This window comes from Motacilla alba, chromosome 6 (assembly GCF_015832195.1).
Source record: "Motacilla alba alba isolate MOTALB_02 chromosome 6, Motacilla_alba_V1.0_pri, whole genome shotgun sequence".
NCBI classification, from domain to species: Eukaryota; Metazoa; Chordata; class Aves; order Passeriformes; family Motacillidae; genus Motacilla; species Motacilla alba.
Genome location: NC_052021.1, coordinates 22,443,079 through 22,459,860, shown reverse-complemented (window position 1 = coordinate 22,459,860; position 16,782 = coordinate 22,443,079). Strand labels below are relative to the sequence as shown.

The following is a 16,782-nucleotide window of genomic DNA, read 5'->3' as shown; positions in this document are numbered from 1 at the left end:
GGACCTCAAAGAATAAGACTATTCCCTGCCTCGCAGGGAGCATCAAGACTGTCAGGTGATAATCAAGTGCTCTAACACAAAAAAAAAAAAGTTTGTGAAAATATACAGTAACTATCATGTAATGATAAACAAGACACAATTTGGTTTTACCTGTTATATTCTGATAAAGCCTGGGCAATTACGAGTCCCATTCCCTGAAAAAAAGCATTTAAAAAACTTCACATTAAAATCTCAAGGGAGAAAAATCACACACTGAACATACATTGCAATGCTGCCCCCCTCAAGATAACCCAGCACGCTACACAGAATTTCCCTTGAAGCTGTTTGAACTATTAAGACGTGATATGATACAACAACATTATAATACAAAAACCCAGACAACAAAATTGAAAGTTATTTACTAATTACTAAGTTAAACAGAAAACATTTACTCTCCTTGGACCTCCAGATAGAGCTCTCACTCATGAAGCCTTAGTAAAGCATCAAGAAATTAGAAAGAAGTTGGTGTCAGAGGAAAGACATCCAAAAATTCAAAACAAAGAGTCATAGACACAAATAACCTTTGACTTCTTGCAAACAGCCTCCACCATCACAGAACTACTAACAGTTCTCACCCTTTACTTAGCATGGAGCTTGCTTTCTACTTCAGGCCTAAAGAGCAGCTTCCAAGTCCAGAACTCACATAACTCAGTCTGCTGCCAATTTTAATCCAGGCCTGGATAAAAAACTCAGACTGTAGCTACGACCCAAAATATAGTGCAGGGCTCTTGACTCAGTTTCAAGCTTCTACTGAGTTACAAGAATTCACTTGTGGACTGGTAAAATCAAGTGACACAGCACCGGAAATGAGATTCCCTTTGGCATAAATTATCCTCTGCCTCTTTGGCACATGACAGCAAACAGTGTACAGATAGTTCATGAATGCATAATAGATCAACTTTAGCATGTTCCTTGCTACCTAGCTTTTAATCACCATTTAACTGGCAATCAAACTGTCCAAATCATGAGCTGCCTAACCTATTGCAAGAACACAGGGCTGAACAAGCACTGTACTGGTGCTCCTTAGAGCAGCACTGTTCTGAGAGCTGGTTTCTAGCATACACCATGCTGGCATCCATCAGCCCACACCTCATGTGAAAGAGCATCTCCAGCAGCACAGAGGAATCAAGCCAAGTACTCACATTGAGTGTGGCCTCATCATCCACAATGGACAGCTTCACGATGTAGGGATTCACTGACTGCTCAAGGTGGGGTGAAAAAAAAAGAAAGAAAAATGGTTTTAAGTTCAGCCTTCAGGGAAAAAACCCCACTATTATGTTCCTAAGTACACAACCATCTGAGGAGAATCTCTGTCCTGTCCCATAAAACAGAATATACATAAATAAGCAGAGTCACAGCACATGCTAAGACCACTAGGCCAGGGATAAGTTCCCCTTATTGGCTCAGCCAGGCAGTCTCCTGATTTTATTGAGGAGGGAGTTTCTGTCCCTCCACCAGCTCATCTGTCAGTCTGCAAAGTGGAGCAGCCATCCTGCAAGCCTGTTATCTGTGACACACACAGTGTTGCAGCAGGAACAGGCAGTGAAGCTGGATGCAGCATTGGTGCTCTGCTATCTCCCTTCTGCAACACCCTGCAAAGATTGCTTAAAGCAGCACCCAGGAAGGCAGGACAACATTCTAGACTCATCTGCTGCTGGGTTAGAGAGCAACACTTCGTTTGCACCACTAAGAGCTGGAAGTCTCTAGAGAATATAAATGCCTTGAATTTAGCTGAAGAAAGCACACAGGCTTCATCTAATAAAGACAAATGCTAATATCTTAGGAAGCATTTCAGATTAGCAATGCACATTTTTCCTGGTTTATGTGTGTCAGTGCAAAACTAGAAAAGTTGATTTTGAATCAAGACAGAGAAGAAAAGTCTCATCTGTAGCCAGGTCATTTTGCAGGGAATTGGAGCTTGAATAATTACTTTTTTGTTAAAGAGATTCTTTAAAAAAAAAAATTGAGTTATGCAAGATCTTTGGAAAAAAGAAGAAAAACATGTGAACTTTCTGATTCTCCAAAGCTGTGTCTTTCAGACCTGTAGTTGTCTATACCAAGGAGAGGCAAGTGCAAAAAACTGGACACAAAGGGTTGTTGGATACACTATATGCTGCCAGACAAGCACACAAAGGGAAAACCCCACATTTTAACTAATTTCTTTCAGCTCTAACAAAAGACACAAGGTAATTCTAGGTTGAACAGGTTGAACATGATGTAAACAAACTTCTGCCTAGATGTTATCAATGAGTACATATTCAAAAGTCACTACTTGATTTTATGTTTTAACTTGCTATCTTTCAGCCATCCCTTAAAACACTGGGAAAGTGATCAATTAAATACTTCTTCTCCCAGCATTTTCTTTCTCACAGAATCAACACAAAAGTATTTTCTCTGAAATCAGGACTAGTATTAAATAAAGAAAATGTAGCTGAAGACTTGGATAAGTATATAGTTGAAACAACTTCTGAAAACTATTAGGATTTCAATCAGGGGCATCCCTTTAAAGGTTCCAAGTAAAGAGATGTAAATCCCTAGAACAGAAGTTAATAAGCAAGTCAAGATCTCATCAATATGGGTAATGACAACATGGAGAGATACTCTCCAAGGAATTTGAGAGATTGAAAAATTCACATCCCAAAAATACAAAAGAACATCCTAATGTAAAACACACTGGTATTTACACTAAAAACAGACACAAAATCATAGTCAGCTAATGAATTTTGAGCCTTATTAGATTTTCTTAAACAGCTGGAAACACAACCAATGGAGTTCAGACCTAAAGAGAACCTTTCAGCTGCACCACAGTTAACTAAAAAGAGAACTCCACAGCACCTGAGGCATAAAATTGTGCTACAATTCACTGACAACCAGACAACCACCATACTGGCCCTAAGGGCCAAAGAACAGCAAATGAAAGCAGCTACTCAAGGACAAAGATTATGGCTGCATTACTGGAGGCTTGGCTTGTAGCACTGTTACCAAGGGCAGTGTTGGGCAGTTGTCACATAAAACCCTCCTGGGAGTAACTTTCAGCCTTGCCAGAGGAGCTGCTTGAGCTGAAGTTCCCCTTGCTACATGTCTGCTTCAGCTGGATCATATGGATTGCACTTTTCAAATATCAGCACAACTACCTTAAGAGTGGCCAGTTTCAAGATGTCTCAGAGTGTTCTCCAAAGCACTTAACCCCAGCTCAATATTCCCCAGAAAGCCAAGGACAAGTCTCCCGCATTCACAGGATTCTACCTAAAGACATGAACTGCAGTCCACAGGGATCCATGCCTCAGGGATGGCATTACACAGCTCTCCACCGTTTGTCTGAATGTTGCAATGACACCTTTGGTCTTCCCACTCCACCCTCATAAGTAACCCCGCTTACAGATAATTCCCAGCAGTTTTCCCTCATAGCCATATACTGAAATCAGACTCCATGTTCCTGTTCCATGCTACCACAGCACAGAATGCTGAAGAGAATCTGCAATTCATGATTCTGACATCATTGACAGGAATGAGAAATTGACAGGCATTACTTTGACACCAAGTGTAGTTCCTGTCCTTGCATATTCTCTAGGTCTATTCATAATTCAGAACAAGATCTATTATAAAACCAGGTAGGTTTTGAAGCCTGCTCCCTCCTAGTAATTCTGTTGAAGGGCAGGTTATTCCAGAACTTTCCTATTTGCTGCCTAATGAAGTATATTAAAATATTCCTATTTATGAAGAAAAAACTCCTGATCATTAAAGCATCATGCCTCATACAAAGAAGAGCCAACATCAGGTGTTGTTCTGACATTTGAAATGTTTTTTTTTCAAGCTGATGAATAAAAGGGAAAAAATGGGAATATACCATAAACATAAAAAAGGATGATGAATAAAAAGTTTCTCAAAGAGGAATCCATCAAAGAGAGAGAGAGAGAGGCTTCTCTTGGAACTACTACCTGTGATGTTTCAGTTCATTCTTTGGTCACAGCTTCACCATCTCTTCTGGGGATCTGTGCTCTTTCAGTCAGCTAGTCAGGTCCCGAATCACAAATTCAGTCTGAAGCCCAGGATGACTGACAGCTCATTTTACTTTGGAGATTACAACCACACACACACACACACACACGTGGTTTGGCACAACAACAACTCTTCCAAAAGGACCTTCCTCAGACTGTTTCCACAAAGGAAATTCAAATTCCCTAGGTAGTTTCTTTCATGCTGGCACAGAAGGAGCTGTAGGAGTATCATACACATTTGACTGTACACATACATCAGAGACAGACACAGGGAGCATAACAGGGCTGCCTTGCAAAGCTTCTCCTGCTCCACGCTGATGCTACAGTGTGCACTGCTAAAAACTGAACTGTGTGCTGCCTTCACAATCCAGAGGCCACCCTACATTAACAGAGTAGAGAGAAGTGATGTTTCTACACCTACCTCATACTTTCTGTAGTTGACCAGCAAGGCCAGAAGGACCACAGCATCATACCCATGTTCCCTGCGACTGAGAGGGCTGGACAGGATCTGGAATAAACAATCACAGTGTTCTGTTAGATCTCCTGCAGGAAGCTTGCAGTGACTAAGAGCATAGCCATGAAATGTATGTGTAAGAGCAAATTATGTCCTGTCTGAAAGAGGGTATTTAGGATGAAGGGAGTGTCAGTGCCTCAAGGAAGTTCTGCACACAGAGAAGCTCATTTATCACAGAAAGGATGCACATAGGCTTTCAGGGCATAAAGGGCAAATATATTTCATAACAGCATTATATGGTATCTCATCATAAACTGTGCAAGTGTTCTGGGTTACTCCAAGGCTCAGTTCCACTGAAAAAAGGATAATTTATCCAAGAGCAGGAAAAAATATATCCACACTACCTTCTGAAAAACAGTTTCTCCAATAAAGAAATTCTGTGTCAAATTAGCCCAGAAATCTGTTCAGATTCTAACTGTGCAGAAATGTCTCAAGTGAAAATACTTTAAATAGTCAGTAGTGACTAAAAACAGCAGACTAGAGTAAAGGGGAGAGAACATTACAAAATATATGTATGACTGAGCTACGAATGGAAGCAACAACAGTGCCAGTGAACTGCATTGCATTGAAAAAGCTGAAAAGTAAACACATTACTGAAAGTTCTCACTATGGAAGAGTCCCCACAGTAGAAGGAAGAACCCTTACCTGTAAAATAGCTTCAAATATGCTGTTGATCATCACATACTCCAGGATGGTGTTCTGGCTAATGTTATCTGTCACCTGAGTACAAACACAAGTTTTAAAAGCTCATCCAAAACCTCCACCAATGCTGTAGCTGCCTCTGGCACACATTGGGAACAGGCCAGATGGACACATTTATCCAGAATCTCACACCTAGCAAGTCAAGGTGTGACTAGCAATAGAGCTAGACATGAAGTAAAAGAAATCTGTCCTGCCTGCCAGCCCTCTCTCTGCCAAGAAGCACCACCCACGGACTAAGAGCTGCCCCACTCCTCCACACGTTGGTATTTTACACAGCTGCATGAATGACAACAGCCATCAGCTGTTGCAGGCTCTACACAGGAGGCAGAGAATGAATAACAAGGCACATATGCTCCACTGAGAACCTTCCCATCATGAAGAGGGCAATGAAGAGCTCCACCACTCTCAATTATCTCTTATCACAGTCATAATAGTTTACAGTTGACCCTCTCCAAAAGCTGATGAGTGGCAATTTATTACAACTTTCTCATTCTTCACATCCTCACCACTCTGGTCTACTCCACACCTTGTGTCTTGCCTCAACCTTTCCTCCCTTCCTCTCCATTTATCTGAGACTTCTTAAGTATCTTTTTTCTTTAAAAAGCCCACACCTGTAAATCCAACTGATACTTCCTCCTGCCTCTCCCCTTCAGCCCCAGTTGGCACCTAACAAGATGAAAAGTGTCTGCTAGTCTGCACTGGCATCATGGTTGGAGCCATCATGCATATTCTGGACTGACACTGGCTCTCATTCACCATTTCTTTCTCCTTCTTAAGCTTCACACTGCAGCATTCTGCTCAAGTTTTGAAACAGTTCCATCCCTCAGATGTGGCTCATATAAGCCCTTAAGTTATTATACAGCTGTTAGTTACTTACTGTCACCAAGCAGAGAAGTAGCTTCAGACACAAGCTTTTGAGGCTTTCAGAACCTTCTGCACAGAGGAGGGAGTCCAAGCTCTCCATCAGATTCTAAAGAACAACAGTCACATTATTTAAAAGTAGTATTTTAAAATTACTTGAAATGTTTTTTATATAAAGCCTTCTGGAAGACTCAAGTAGCAGAGCACCAATATAAAGCCATGTTATTCCAGAATCAATAACTGAGCCATTACTACTGCTACACAGGCCATATTCCTGCTATTGCTTCTCAACACCATTTGTGTTAACTACAGCTTAATGACTACTGGTAGAACATCATTATCATTTTCCATGAGTTTTCTCTAGATGCAGCAGCACAGCTCCAATTAACAATACATATATAAGTTATGATTAAAAATCTGATAGGCAAACTACTACTTAATGTTTTTCCCAAATATACTGCAAGTTGTATAGAGAAGAAAAATTGCTACTCTTGTAGAGAGATGAAAGATACAATGAGAATTTAGCATTATCACTGGTTACTTTGTCATTTCCCAAACTCAATGTCTTTACATGAGTGAAGAGCATCAAGTTTAAAACAGTACATGTGCTGATGGAGTGTGAGAACACCGGGTATGACTCTCAAATAAAGATGTGAGGTTCAATAGTAGGTGGTGATTGCCGGTGACAGCCTTTTCTGGCTTTAAGGTTTCTCAACAAGAGCGTGGAATTAAAGGAAAAGAACGTGCTCTGTTATATTACTAACCAACCCAGGGACCCCAAATGCCTGCTACTGACAGGTACGGAACTTCAGGACAGCTATTTTTAGTAAGTGGCTCAAATATTTCCTCCAAAAGCCTCTGCCTGGTAGACACACCTATGTATACTCACTGCCCTTGCAACACAGCTGCTGTGCAAACTGCTTCTCTGCATTGCCAGGGCCTCACCTTCATACACAGCTCTGCCTTGTCAAAACCCACAAGCATGTTGATGATGTCAAACCCAGAAGTGGATTTGTTCTTCTGATGGACACCCCGAATCAATGCACACAAAGTCTGCAAAGGCAAAAAACAGAAGGTGAGATGTAAGGCAACACCTCCAACTAAATAGCAAAACCCACTGCATGATCCTCTCCTAGCACTGGCAGATACTGAAATACCACCAGCCTGGAGGCCATACATTTTATCTAACTTCTTCTCCAGCTCTGGCATTTCTAAAAGGGATCTTGAATGCTGAAAATTCGTAAGAATCGGAGAAGAATAGATTTGTCCATATTTTTCTTGTTTGAGCACAAATTTCAGTTTGGTTACCACATTGCTATACCAACTTGGACCAATAAACTGTGTCTTTGTCAACAAGAAGAACCAACCTTCCCACAAAAAAAAAAAAAAAAAAGGCTCCAAGTCTATCAGGCAGCCTAATTACTGCTTCATTCCAAGTTCCTGAAGATACACAGGTATCAGCACACCATGCTTTCAGCAGACTGTCTGGAAAATTTATGGGCAGCAAATTGCTCATTTGCCCTAAGAGACAGAAATGTCTGGGGTGACTTTTGTCATCAGGCATCTCTCAGGCCTGTGAGGAGGGGAATGAGCAGGAATACAACCACTGCATTTTTAGATTCCAGCTTAATTTCACCAGTGAGAGGTAATTAGTTTCCCATGTAAAGCTGGAAACAAAACTGACCTGATGGAATTAGCAGACCTCTAGAACCACACAAAAGCAAAAAGGTAAGGTAGACATCCTTTTTTTGATTACTGTCAGAAACATACCGGGCTAAACAAACCTTTGGTCACCATGCTGATTCTCAAAAAAAGGATTGCTTATGTAAGTTTTGGCTTCAGGATCACTTTCCACATTAACATAGTCTGATTAAGGGAACAGTCTCCCAGTTTGAGCTCAGGATGTGTTACCTGGTTCCTATTTGCATACACACAGCAGGATTCTTGTGACCTGCCTTAAGTTCTTCCAAGAGTCTGGATACAACTTTAAGAATTTGGGGCTGGTCTAAGCTGCCTATGTAGCTATAACTACAATTTTAGTAGCACCCTTTCAAACTAATTCTAAAAATAGCAGTAAAACAATGCAAGATTGTACAGAGAGGTAATATTCTGTTTTAAATCAACTTTTCCCAGCTCACTGCTGGTCCAAAGTCTCCTACAGATAACTTCTTCAAACCTGAATTTCATATTCTGCACTCCTAAAACAAATGCATTCACCAAACTGTGAGAATCAGCTTGTGCACCAGTAACATCAAGTATCAGAACTGAGGAGGGGAGTCTCCCACACAAGATACCGAACAGCAGAGCTTTGGTAAGGAACAACCTGCACAAAAATGGCTATGAATTCTGAGTGATAATTCTTCACAGCTTCCAGTTAGGAAGTGTCCAGCTGAGGCAATTTCCTGCGTAAATTTCACACCAGCTTCTCCAGAGCTTTATTTCTTTTTTGACCCATACGGAAATTGAAAAAAGCAGCTGAAATAAGGGAGGAGAGGTGAAAGTAAAACACAAAGCTACACAGCCTAAGTACTTTTGAGACCCCAAACCAACAGCCTGCAATGTGAACAAGCCCCTTTGATTCCTCATTGCCATCCACTTCATCCTCCATCATCAGATGCTCCTGAATTCTGAAACCATCTATTGCTGCGCCAAGAGTAGAGACTATGAATGTTTGGAACCTCCACAGACAACAAGTAGCAACTACTCTGTAGACATCACTTCTCAGTAACAAAGAAGCAAGCACAAGGTGTTTGATACCAGCAACAAATACACGGCCTCATCAGAAGTAGAAAGACGGCATTCCCTGTCCCCCAGCGTGGTACCTGCAATGCATTCACCACTCTGATTGGGTGCTCCTCACCCAGGGCCTGGATGCAGTGCTGAAACAAGCAGTTGATGTTATCTTTTATCTTCATTAATTCTTCCCCATCCAGAGCCTCCAGCTTGCCTTCTAGATACTCCAGGTTGACCTGCCAAGTTAAGAAGCAATTCACGCACATTATACCATCACCAACACCTTAGAAACAGAAGTCCTTGCACTGACAGTCTGCCACTTTGTAGGCAGAACAGCAACAGGATGTTCACATTCGGTTACCTTCATGAGAAATAGCTCCTCCCAAAACCTAGGGTTGCATTTACTGGGGTCCTCTGTCTGTAAGGAAAAGAAACAGGCATGAGGGCAAAGAAATCATTCAGGCAGAATTTAAAGAAAGTCTTTATCATGGGTAGCTCAGAGTCAGCATCACCTGCCAGATGACCAAGAGGTCTCAAAGGGCAGAATTCTGGCTACAGAGATTACTAAAAAATAAAGAAGGACCAAGAGAAGCAGTTCTCAATTGGGATGCCTCTGTTTATTTTCTGAATTGTTATTTGAGAAATACTAGGAAAGCCATGACTTCCCATAGATGGCAGGTTCTGGTAGGCAACAGGACACAGAGACATTTTGGAAGAGAGCAGAATACAGAGTTCTGCAGGACAAGAGGAGAGCCTGGAGCATGTGCCTACACTGTGCAGGCCTTACCTTGAGGAAAGAAATCCACTGAGAAAAAACTCTCAGCATAAACTAAACCAAGAAAATTTAACACAACCCTTTAGAAAAAAAAGATGCTCCACTGCTTACCGTGAAAATTTCATCATACATCAACACCACTTTCTCTTTCAATGGCTTCTTGGAGGCTGAAGATTTCCGGAGCAGCCCACCTTTCTTCTCTGTTTGGGCCATGCTGTATACCCTGAAGGTAAGAACAGATAAAAAAAGCTCAGAAAACTTGAACTTTTCTTCAAGGTATATCTGGCCTGCCTCAACCATGAAAGATTTTTTTCACTGCACTGAAATACTAACAGTCTCTCACAAGCTGTATGTAGGGGCGTTTATAACTACACCAGGTAAGAAATCAGATCAAAGGACCCATCTAGTTCTACATCCCATTTCAAAGACATGCAGAAGTCCACACACAGGGAAAAGCACAATAAGCTCCTTATGGATAAATTTTAATTCTTCTCTATTAGAAACTGATTCATTATCCAGACCAATGCAATTTACATTTAGGAAAGTATCTATTTTTAATCTCACTGGAGGAATTGTGATACTTGATATCAAATAAGTACCCAGTCTTTTTTGATGCTGGTCAAGTCTCAAAGGCATCTGGTGACAAGAGCTCCTGAAACTATTTGAAAGTCTTCTGTTATCTGTTTAATTTGCTGCCTACCAAAGCACTTCAAATTCTGCTTCTTGTACTTTGAAGTAGCATCCAACACAAGGAAAGCCTCCCTCTGCACCTTAGCATCCTTATCTGGGCCAGCTGCTCTGCAAATTAAGCCAGAGAGGAAGCCCAACCTCAAAAGCATCCCATGTGGTTCAGTTTTGGGAGGAGGATGCAGGACAGAGGACAAGCTTTACAGGGATTTCTTTTAAACCAAATTAATTTCATGATCCATTTGACAGCAAAGGGTTTTCTAAAACCACAAAGTTTTACTATCATTAATTGGTGTCTTACTGATTATACTATTAAAAAAAGGAGTATCCTTATTACAAAATGAGCCATTACACAAAGTAATGTGGTCTTGAGCCTTCTGTGAGAGACAACCCACTCCAGGGATTGAGTCAGAACACACAACTTGCCACATATTCTCAACCTCGTGTGATGCTACCAAGTGCAGCACTACTCTGACCTTGCAAATACACATTTATCTGCCATCACAGATTTTCCTGGCAAGCATCACAGCTTTAGCACTGTTCTAACCTCCTCCATCACTGCAGCGTGTCAGAAGTACTTAGAAAGGGAATGCCATCCCTCCTCATGCCCCTGAGCTCCTAGACTTTCTCCCATACCTCCAAAAGTAATTACACATATGGCAACAGCATCCCACACACAGAGGCTTCACTTAAGTCATGCTCCAGAAAAGCATGGGCAGGCTCTTGTGGCAGATGCACTCGGCCATGATAAATCATGGACAGAGAGGTAAGCTCACCGTTCCAATCAAGGACCCCAGAGCTTTCTGAGCTGGCAGCCATGGAGATAGCTTTGGATGTAGCCTCAATCCCAGACTGCCTGAACCACTCCAACAGGCTTAGATCTGTCTTTCCCTCAAAGACCAAGTTCCATCAACTACTGAATACCAGTTCCAGATCTCCCTTACATTCTTTCCACTGCACAGAATTTTTAGCTGACTTGCAACTATGTTCTCAACTAGGACTCTCAGGCTTCCAGAGTCAGTTATTCAAACATCCATCCCTTTAGCCATAAATCTTGGTTCTAAGTGGCAGAAAAACATTTTCAGGCCTGGAAAAACAATTCTGCTGCAAAAGACCCTGCCCCAAGTGCAAAGGGAAGGAGCTTTGCCAGGATGGGAAAGGACAGAGAGCAGCAGATCTCACACCTGAAAAGCTAACATTTACATAAGCAGAGAGGTGTTGTCTTCCCACTAGAAAGGGAACCAGCTGGCTGGTTATGGGCTGGGGTGGGAATGGAAAGAGCCCTAAGACACCCTGACAGAAGAAAGCTTAGCAACAACTGCACCATAACCTGCTGTAAAAACCAAAATTATTCCTGTAGTCTGCTAGGTCTTTGTATCAAACTAAGATGGAAGAAGGTTTCCAACTAACAAACAAAAAAGAAAACATTATTCAATCATCTTGATAGCTTCTCTTTAAAAGACCTTGCATTATTTTTAAACTGTCGAGGGAAATAAGATATTATTCTAATTAGAAACATAACTGGAAGCACTGAGAAATCTATTAAAAACCAAATCAAGAGTGATGTCACTTTAAGCCTAGGAATACAAATCTTGGGTAAGATTGCACAAAACAATTTTCCTACTAGAACTGTAAGTTTCTGAACCTAAAACAGCTGCCAGCCCCAGCATACAAACACATCCATCAGTGTGCTTCTAATTGAATTACAGCTAACGAATCCCAATGTCAAAACTAATAAACTAACTCTCAGTGCTTCTAGGTCAGCGTTCTCACATCAAATGTGTACGTGAATGGGAGGGGATCAATAAGCTCTGCTTAGTCCCTGGATTTTCAGATCTGTATTTTAACCCTTCTGCTACATTTCCAGAAAGACAGAGAAATCAAAATAGATCAAGACATAAAAGTTGAGCACCAAAAGGATCACATGATCATGTGAAAATTCTAGTCTCTGTCAAAATGGGTCTTAGGATTCACATTCTCTCAATCAAAGCTGCACAGAGCACATACAAAGGCAACTGCTAGAGGCAAGGATTAAATAATGTTCTTGTTTATAATTTGCTATTCTACAAATGAGCATATGGAGGAGCAAAGAGAGAAACGTAAACCATGCCTCTCATGCCATGCTTTATTAGGCTGTGTTTGTTTTGCGACCTATGATGATCAGGTCATACAAATGGTTTTTTCTTTTCACTTCATGCAATTACATTTTCTAGATGTCATAAAGACAAACAGAAAACTGCATTTTGCTAATGGAGACCTTCTACACAGCTGCAGAAAACAACAGTTAAATGCACAAAACACTTATAAATAAGTTGCAAAGGTGTCAAATTATCATGATGCCCTGACAGCTTATGAAAACAACAACACTGATGATAATTAACAATTTTCCTTTAAACACCACATTTAAAAGGCATTTTCCACATTTTAGGTTCAAATGGATAATTTATTCTGTCAATAGGTCACTCCCATTAACACATGCTGCTAAGTGAATCCTGCTGTATTCACTGACTGCACAGGAGAACTGCCCCTCAGGGCCATGAGAAGCACACACAGGGGGATTTTTAGAACAACAAATACTTTGCTGTGCAGCACAAGATCCAAGATGCTTCATCTGGAACTAAAAGAAAACTAAAATGGAACGAGTCTTGGCAGCCCAAAGGCAGAAAGATAAAAGACACAGGTTCAGGCAGACTCTTGCTTTATCTCTCATCAACCCCAGAATCAGCTGATCCAGTCAGGAAGAAATGAGCACATCCAACCATCCACCTCCTTTCTGTTTCATTCCAGAACTCGTAACAGAGATTCCAACCAAACATATGACATTCTGATGAACACAGCTCTGTTAGCTTTTTGTTAGAGTAGCCACAGGGAAAATGAACCTGGTATTTTGAGTCTGAGATTTACTCAGACTTGTGCACACTGAGAACTGCTACACAATGCTTCACACTGTCACTGAGCTCCTGTACAGACTTATTAGTATTCCATAGACTGCGTTTTAACAGCAAAAATACTGTCAAGAGGATAGCACTAATGCACATCTACACCATAATGACATCAGGATCCAAAACTTATATCTTGTGTAATGTTGCATGCAGCCCATCAAGCACAACACTTTGCATTAAATTCCCTTCGCTAACAAACCTGAAAGTTTTCAAGATTATAACTGCACATACACAACCTCCACATGCAACCAAACATGAATAAGTGTATTTTTCCAGTGTGGACCCCTCACAAAATATACTGCAACACTTCTTGGCTAGACAAAAAGAATACAGATGATGCAAAATCATATTTTCACATACGACTTACATGGCAAACAGTTTATTCACTACCTGGAAAAGGCTGTGCAAACGATGTGATCCGTATCAGTTTGTTAATGTCAAAGCCCTGAACCTCAATCAATTTTATAAGGACTGTGAATAAGAACTAAGATACTTCTGCTTTTAGAATCCAATGTCCCTTGACTTGCCAGAGCTACTAAGATTGGATTCACCTGTAAAAACATTCCAAACCCAGCAATTGCCTCCTCCCTCCCTGACTGTATGCACCTGGGATTCAGCGTGATCATGCTTTGCCTTTCAAGGTGTTCTGCAGGTACATCACTCAGGATTAAAGGAAAGTTGTTCAAAAACTGCTTCCATCATGCAAGAGGTGGGGGGGGGGGGGATAAACCCCCATCTAAAAGTCAACTCACAGCTTCTAAAGCAATGTGTTACAGGCGAAACACTCATTAAATACTTCAGTGAAGTAGTGAAGTACCAGGAAAAACTTGCACTTAATCCATGTGATGAATCTGCAGAGTCAATACTGGACCTGAACAACAGGCAGTTACAACACAGGTCCCAGTGCCCATCCTTTGCTGGAAGCAACAGACAACCTGCACCCAGCACAAGAATTTATGAATCCCAGTGCACTGGGAGTGCCTGGACCAGTTCCAGCTCCGCTGTTAAAACCCCCCGACCACCCATCAGCAGCCCAGCAGAGCAGTATTGAAAACAAAGAGAGCAAGAACACATAGGGCTTTTGCAAAGGCTTTAGAAACCACCATGGCCAAATTTCTGCCATAAGCCCTTTTGCAGCTTATTCTCCACAGACTCTTGCATTGGCAGTTACAGATTGTGCAAGTACATCCACACTGCTTTTATATTCCATCCATTGTTTACAACTTCATTTGTATATTGGAATAAAAACTGCTCAAACTGCGCTTTCCTCTACAAGGTGTTCAACCCACTGACAAGGGAAACAGCAACACAGCATACAAGCTTTGGATCCATGCTGCAGCATTTCCAGGTGCCTTCAGGCAGTATGCAATAAGAAACATATTCTGAAGGCGTGCTGATGACAAAAAACCCATAGAGATCCTATTTTTTCTGCAGTACAAAGCGACAACCCCCAGCACAGCCACAGTATATATATTTTACTAGAAATTCCTTCCATCCCACTCAGAGCAGTGTATGTGCCTCTACGTAGTACAATTTAAAGTTACACCATTCTGACCTATTTTTTACCCCTCGAAAAATGAGAAAAGCAGCTTCCTAATGCAAATACAGCCACATGCTACCTCTCCCATTGCACCTGTTTTAGCAATGATATAAAAGAGTAACATTTGAGCTTCGACTTTAACACTTCATGCATAACTGCATTTAATTTCTACATGTCCAGTTAAAATAACACCCAATCCATCAACTTCACACCACCAACTAGCTATGCTACTTCCTGTCAAGTCCATCCAGACAAGCGCTGCATGCTTCCACCAGCATGTGTTCACACCATTTTCATACACGTAAATTTTTTTCATTTCACCACACTTTCTCTCCATATTCCTGGCTACCATGACCAGTTCCGTCATGTCAGAAAACTACTTTGGGTTTTCACTTTTCAAGCCCTTTAGAATCCATCCCACACAGTTTATCATTAAATATTCTGCACTGCCTTTACACTCCCACCTAAAAGCTCATGTCACCTGCAGACTTTTTCAGATGCCTTCCTTCTGAAGAAAAACACTCTCCCTATAACCTTCCCCTGCCCTTTTCCCATGGCTTCAGCTGGTGGTGTGGATCCAAGGCCCATGCAGCTGCATGACCTCGGCTCTGACTTCTGAGGTAGCTGCTATGTTCTAAGAAGCTGCACAGTAAAGTCATGCCAAGATAAGAAAGGTGGAGCTGCAGAGTGGGTAACATTTTTGAGATACAGACCATGAGCAGCACAAGTACTCAGGAGTTAAAATACAAACATGAAAAGGTGTAAGTTCAAAAAAAATAGGGAGTCAGAATACAGCAACTCAGCAACTCTGAGCAGCAGAGGCTGACCCTTCCCCTCCTAAGGGATGTCTGCATGGCTGCCTGGTGTGTTAGCAGGGGGAGGGAGCAGATGAATGCTTAGCCCAGCAGCCCATTAAAGCCTCACTGTTCCTTTTGTGCATGCTAGCCAATAAATGTTAAACTTTTTTACACTGTATGTACCCAGCCCACAGTATCTCTTTGCACACAGCAAAAGTGCCATAAATGACACAGTGGATCAATCTATTATCACTGGAAAGCCAAACTGTTGTCCTGTCCTCCCCTCGAAATTCCTCTTCTGCATTTTTGTCACATTTCCTAGTAGAGCTCAAACAGCTGGTGAACTGCAGTCACCGCGTATCTCAACGATTCAATTATCGCAGTGCTTTGCATATTCCACCCACCCGCTCCCCCTAAGTGGCTCTCACCATACATTCGGATTACAGTCTCTGCTGATGAACAAACTTTGTTACAGCGACATACGCAACAGGGTTTGACCGAGGCCGCAGCTTGCTCGTGCAGCAAGTGCCGCTGCCTTCAGCATAATAAACACCGCAAGCTCTCACTGCTTTGCCACTGTTGCTGTTCCGCTTTGCTTTGCCCGTACAAGTGTTCGGAACAGGGTGAGGTAAACCAGACAACTGGAACGATCAGCGAACGCTCGTTCTTTCCCTGGGAATTATGTGGAGCCCAAACCAGCGGCAGCCGGGGACGGTGCGGCCCACGAGCACCGAAGGGCTGGGCTACGGCAGGCCCCGAGGCCTCCTCGGGCCGGCACCGGGGCAGGCACCGGGGCACCGCGGCGTTACGGCCGGCCGATGAGAGACACCTCCGGCTGCACGGGCTGCGTGCGGCCGCTCCCGCAGCTAACGGGGGTGGGCAGCGAGCGGCCCTGGAACGGGGTGCCGGTACCCGGCGAGGCCCCTCGCGGCGGGGAGCGCACCCGCCCCGCGGAGGCCCCGGTGCGGCGGAGCCCCCGGCGCCGGAGGGGCAGCGGGGGCGCGCCCGGCCCCGCGGGCGGGGTCCCGTGTCCCCCCCGCCGCTCCCGCACTCACCTGCGGGCAGCCGCTCCCCGCACACCGCGCAGGCGCCGCGCGTGCGCCCGCCGGTTCCCCGCGCGGCCGCGGCTCCCGCAGGCGGGGCGGGCGGGGGAGGCTCCTCCCCGGGCCGGCTGGAGCTCGGCTCGCCCCGCGG

The 16,782-nt window shown here is 42.9% G+C and overlaps 1 protein-coding gene across 3 annotated transcripts in view; it reads right to left on the bottom strand.

Moving 5' to 3' along the window:
- ARMH3 (armadillo like helical domain containing 3) overlaps positions 1-16,775 on the bottom strand; it is a 123,704-nt gene extending 106,929 nt beyond the window's left edge. For 2 of the 3 annotated variants that reach the window (XM_038141737.1, XM_038141739.1), the window contains exons 1-10: positions 16,644-16,775; positions 9,734-9,845; positions 9,209-9,265; positions 8,937-9,083; positions 7,060-7,167; positions 6,131-6,223; positions 5,197-5,271; positions 4,459-4,545; positions 1,182-1,238; positions 151-194 (exon numbers count right to left, since the gene is read on the bottom strand). In XM_038141737.1, the coding sequence (XP_037997665.1) occupies positions 151-194; positions 1,182-1,238; positions 4,459-4,545; positions 5,197-5,271; positions 6,131-6,223; positions 7,060-7,167; positions 8,937-9,083; positions 9,209-9,265; positions 9,734-9,835 (770 nt within the window). In that variant the 5' untranslated portion in view covers positions 9,836-9,845; positions 16,644-16,775. The other variant, XM_038141738.1, reaches the window with a different exon arrangement.
- Between the last annotated feature and the right edge of the window lie 7 nt (positions 16,776-16,782).